This window comes from Rutidosis leptorrhynchoides, chromosome 2, assembly GCF_046630445.1.
Source record: "Rutidosis leptorrhynchoides isolate AG116_Rl617_1_P2 chromosome 2, CSIRO_AGI_Rlap_v1, whole genome shotgun sequence".
In the NCBI taxonomy this organism is placed as follows: Eukaryota; Viridiplantae; Streptophyta; class Magnoliopsida; order Asterales; family Asteraceae; genus Rutidosis; species Rutidosis leptorrhynchoides.
The window spans coordinates 518,909,973-518,915,290 of NC_092334.1; the positions used below are offsets into that span (position 1 = coordinate 518,909,973).

Here is a 5,318-nt window from a genome sequence, read left to right on the forward strand (position 1 = left end):
AGTTCCTAAAATACTCGGTATATTTTATAAATTTTCAAATAATAATTCTAAAACTAACATTAAATGATTATGACAAGTTATATTTGTAAATTTTGATTTGATTTAATAACCTATCGTTCCATAAAAACTTCACCCTAAACCTCAAGTCTACCACTATTTTATTTATGCACAAAACGTTGGGCCGGGTAGGCGGGTCAAATACAGACGGGTGGGTCGTTAGAATTTGAATGCCGAAAATGTCTAAACAACGACTCCATCTTCTCACTCTCACTCTCCTTGAATAGTATCATTTTCCCCCAATTATAACCAACCAACCAACCAACCAACCAACCAACTACTCATTCATAATTCATAATCCAAATCTATATTTTATATATTCCTTTTTTGTTTGATCCATAAAAAGTAAAAGCAATTAATCATGAACTCGAATCATTTACTTCTTGAAGAACCTATTCGTATGGCTTCGATTCTGGAACCATCTAGACCTGTAAGTTTCTTAATTTGTTCTTCCTTTTCATATTTTGTGTAACATAATAATTATGTTGTTTGATTTAATTAATTATGTTAATTGCAGAGTTATTTTCCGTCAATGACGAAAATAGTTGGTACGTTAGGACCCAAATCGAGATCTGTTGAAGTTATTTCCAAATGTCTCATGGCTGGAATGTCTGGTAATTTATTTATTTAATTATTTATTTATGTATTTATTTTTACTTATTTATTATTTATGGATCTATGCTTATGTAGTATATGCAATACGGAGTATATTATATTATTAGGTTTTGTTGAATGTTGAGTGAGTGGTTGGTCAATCGTTTTGTTTTTGTTGAAAAAGTTGATAAGATGGTGATGGTTTTTATTCAAACTATGTTTATCAAGAAATAAATATATTGATGTTGATTTTTATTTACATTTACATTATTATCAATTATAAATTATAATTTTGTTTTTTTTACAGGAAACATGAATTTTATGATTGTGTGTGGATAATTGTCACTTGGAATGGAATATTATCTCAGATGGCTAGGGATAACCCGACCGCTTATACTCCCCTTCCCCCGAGTAGAATGAACAGGAAAACCTTATCCGTTTACTTATTTACTCTCTATTTCGGAACAAAAAAAAATAATAATAATTAAGATATAAATAATTAAGCTCTTCTCGTAAAAAAAAAAAAAAAAAAAAAAAAAAAAAAAAAAAAAATTAATCTTTCTACTTTTTAACAAGTTTTGTTTGATTCTTATTCGATGATCCATTTAAGATATCAACTGATTTGGTCAATGCCAATTTTAAGCTTAATGCATTTTTATATTTTTATACCAAGTTATTTCAAATTCTTACAAGTTATGATGACAAAAGGTATAACTAAACATAGATATGCAAACTAACTAAACTAATAGTATGGTCTCCAACTCTTTGTACTTTAGGAAAATGTCCAATTAGTTTGGGAAAATAAAAATAGAAAGTTGGACGTATATTTTGGTATGTCTTATTTAGTGTTTATATATGTGAATTTTGTCAAATTTAGGTACTAAAACAGAATATAATTTTTGAACTGGTTACATGCTATCTATGAACTCGATTTAATAATTGTGAATAATAAATTTTAGTTACTAACATGGACACTCTAGACTCTAGTAATTCGTTATATGTATATTTATAACTTCTATGTGGGTGGTATTTGTCAATTTCTTAGTTCATATTTCGTGACGTATGCTGTTTTTTCGCATGTAGTTGCACGGTTTGATTTTTCGTGGGGTGATGCTGCGTTTCACCAGGAGACATTGGAGAACTTAAAAATCGCTATTAAACAAACAAAGAAATTATGTGCGGTAAGTTTTATTACCGGTTCACCTGGCAAAAAAACAGTTAATGAGCATGTTGTGTTTATATAATGATTCTTGGAGCAATAATTGAGAAATTTTTTCTTATATTACCAGGTTATGTTAGATACAACTGGGCCCGAGCTACTCGTTGTGAACAAAGGTGATCATCCTATACCTCTTGAGGCAGAATCTTTTGTTACCTTAACACCAGATCAAGAGAAAGAAGCCACTTCAAATTTGTTGCCGATTAATTTTTCCGGACTAGCTAAGGTAACGATTTTTTACATGTTCATTTCACTGTGAATTTGTATCTGAAGTAATTAGATGATTTTTGCAGGCCGTAAAGTGTGGTGACACCATTTTTCTTGGGCAATACTTGTTTACAGGAAGTGAGACAACATCTGTTTGGCTCGAGGTTCGTACGACTCGGCCAATTGACTTTTCGACTTCTTTGTCTATTAGATTTCCGATTCCGTAAATTAAATAAGTGTTCTTTTATACAATGGCAGGTTAAGGAAGTGACAGGTGATGATGTCATATGTCTGATAAAAAACTCTGCAGTTCTTGCAGGGACATTGTACACTTTACATGTCTCTCAAGTTCACATTGATCTACCCACACTACCTGATAAAGATAAGGATGTAAGTCTTTCTAATATTGATTTTTTCTTCTTTTTTTTTTCATCTTTTTTTTATTTAACTAATATTATTATTTCTTGTATTGGCTGCTTGTGATTTATATTAAATGTAGGTTATCAGCACATGGGGAGTCAAAAACAATGTTGACTTTCTCTCATTGTCGCATGCACGAAGTGGGCAAGACATTCGAGAAGTACGGTTATACACTTTTTTGTATATATAAACTGTATTCAAGATATTAATACTTTTGACGGTTTCTAATTTACCTACGCAATTTTATTACTCTTGATTTGTAGGCTCGTGAGTATCTTTCTAAACTAGGTGATCTCAGTCAAACTCAGATTTTCGCAAAGATTGAAAATGTAGAGGTGAGATAATCTGATTGGATGTAGTTTTCATATCTATCTCGAACTTTGTATGTTTATAGTATTTTATTTTATACATGCGTCGATAAACTTGCAGGGTCTAATAAATTTCGACGAAATACTTCAAGAAGCTGATGGCATTATCCTTGCTAGAGGAAATTTGGGAATAGATCTTCCACCAGAGAAGGTTAGCTTTTGAAAGTTTCGGTTATTCGTCTTTTATTGCACAAGTAAAAACAGAAATTCATAAAAAGCAAAGAAAACGTTTGTCTGAGTCTGATTTTAATACGTTATTTTCACTGACGAAGACCTCAAACTTACAAAAAGTTATCATTTATGTAATTGTCTAAGTTAACTGGTTTCTAAAAATGTCAAAGATAGTCATTGTTACTAAACTTCGACCGACACATCATCATCTTTTAAGGTGATTTATTTTTTCTTTGTTTCTTTTTTTTTTTTTTTTTGATGAAAGTAAGATGGTATTTTTAAATGGAAATCAGACCAATTTAATTTCTTTTTTTATATGCAATTTGCCTGACCAGTTTTTTAACTGATTATTTGTTGATACGCAGGTATTTTTGTTTCAAAAAGCAGCTGTTTACAAATGCAACATGGCTGGTAAACCAGCAGTAGTTACTCGTGTTGTAGATAGCATGACGGACAACTTAAGGCCCACACGTGCCGAAGCTACTGACGTTGCCAATGCAGTTTTAGACGGTAAATATCCTGTTCAAAAAAATCAGTTTTTATCCATAATGTTTCAATTTTTTTTTTTTTTTTTAATAAAATGACTGATTTATTTTTTGCAATTTATTGATATGTTTCAGGCGCTGATGCAATCCTTCTAGGTGCAGAGACAATGAGGGGACTGTACCCTGTTGAGACTATCTCTATTGTTGGTAAAATTTGTGGCGAGGTATTATTAATCTCTTATTTTCATAAATAAACTACTATTTAAAACATCATTCATTGTAAATAAGCGTTCTGATTATTATGCAGTCTGAGAAAGTGTACAATCAAGATTCATATTTTAAGAAAACGGTCAAATACGTTGGTGAACCAATGAGCCACATGGAGTCTATTGCGTCCTCTGCGGTAATTAACATAAAAGATCTTGTGAGAGTTTTCTTTTTTAAACCGTCAGTTAGAGATATTAATTAATTAATTAACAAGTCTGGATATAATTTAGGTGCGCGCTGCCATTAAGGTAAAAGCATCGGTTATCATTTGTTTCACTTCATCAGGAAGAGCTGCAAGGTTGATCGCTAAGTACAGGCCGACGATGCCTGTACTATCTGTTGTTATACCGCGCCTTAAGACTAATCAGCTTCGTTGGACATTTACTGGCGCTTTTGAGGTAAAACATTGCATGCGTTGTGCAATGCATGTCGCATAAATTTTCTTTTTACATAACATGGAATTTATAAAATTGTGTGAAAGACAAACTAGGAGACTTTAGTTGGGTAGATAAGTTAATAATCATTTCAAGGATTTTTTTAATGACAGCCCTAAGTATTGTCGATAACACACTTAAAAGTGTTGTACATCTGAATAGCAGTCACTCTAAAAATAAATTATCAACCGCTATGTACAACACTTTCTAGCTTGTTAACGACAGCCTTGGGTTGTCTTTAGAAAAATCCATCTTTTCAATTGGTTTTGTTACACCTTATTTGGTACTTAACGGTTAACATTCAACTGTCAGCAGTTGGCAAAGTTAAAATAATTGAAGATGTCATCTTTATCTCAATGAATTGTTGAACACTTGAGCACAACTGATTCGCTTGTGATTTTTTTGTTAATTTTTTTTACGAGAAGGCAAGGCAATCTCTTATCATAAGAGGTCTTTTCCCAATGCTTGCAGATCCTCGACACCCTGTAAGAACTACAAACTCCTTTTTCACCCTTCTGTTTGACAAAGATTTGTTTAGAAACTAACGAAAATGGTTATTTTTTGCAGGCTGAATCAACTAGTGCAACAAATGAGACCGTATTGAAAGTGGCATTGGATCATGGGAGGACTATTGGTGTGATCAAGTCACACGATCGTGTCGTCGTTTGCCAGAAAGTTGGGGATGATTCAGTTGTCAAGATTATCGAACTTGAAGATTAGTAACCATAACTTACACTAAGTGTTTATCATGTAATCTAGTACGTAGCCATTCCCAAAAAAAAAATCTAGTACGTAACTTCCATTTTCCATATGCTCGACTTCTTATTTTCCACGTGTTAAATGGCAAAGCTTGTGTTCAAATTCTTGTTTTTTTATGACAATAAAATTAGCTTACCTTTCCTTTTTTATTTACTCAATTTTTTTTTTTTATTTAATAAGTTTGTAATCATCTTATAAATTAATATCTGAAATTATCAACCAACCATGAACAGTTAAAATTTTATAGCAAAAAAGACCAAAATTAGCTTGTTATAAACTACCAAAGTTTTCAATTGTATTTTGGTTCCCAACCACACAAGTATGATCAAATACACTT

At 31.8% G+C, this 5,318-nt stretch overlaps 1 protein-coding gene across 1 annotated transcript; it reads left to right on the plus strand.

Annotated features, from left to right (window-relative positions):
* The first annotated feature begins 353 nt into the window (after nt 1–353).
* Nucleotides 354–5,110, plus strand: LOC139892864 (pyruvate kinase 1, cytosolic-like). Its single transcript, XM_071875989.1, has 15 exons — nt 354–487; nt 575–671; nt 1,735–1,832; nt 1,941–2,096; nt 2,164–2,241; nt 2,336–2,467; nt 2,577–2,657; nt 2,761–2,832; nt 2,927–3,016; nt 3,402–3,546; nt 3,657–3,745; nt 3,829–3,924; nt 4,019–4,186; nt 4,648–4,707; nt 4,790–5,110. The coding sequence occupies exons 1-15, from the start codon at nt 419–421 to the stop codon at nt 4,940–4,942; spliced, it is 1,584 nt and encodes a 527-aa protein (XP_071732090.1). The 5' UTR covers nt 354–418; the 3' UTR covers nt 4,943–5,110.
* The last annotated feature ends 208 nt before the right edge of the window (nt 5,111–5,318 follow it).

Excerpts from the sequence above, each read along its gene's own strand:
- LOC139892864 (XM_071875989.1), top strand. The coding sequence starts at position 419 with ATGAACTCGAATCATTTACTTCTTGAAGAACCTATTCGTATGGCTTCG. Across the intron at positions 3,746-3,828 it reads TTGGTAAAATTTGTGGCGAG|TCTGAGAAAGTGTACAATCA; the intron begins GTATTATTAATC and ends ATTATTATGCAG. Across the intron at positions 3,925-4,018 it reads AGTCTATTGCGTCCTCTGCG|GTGCGCGCTGCCATTAAGGT; the intron begins GTAATTAACATA and ends GATATAATTTAG.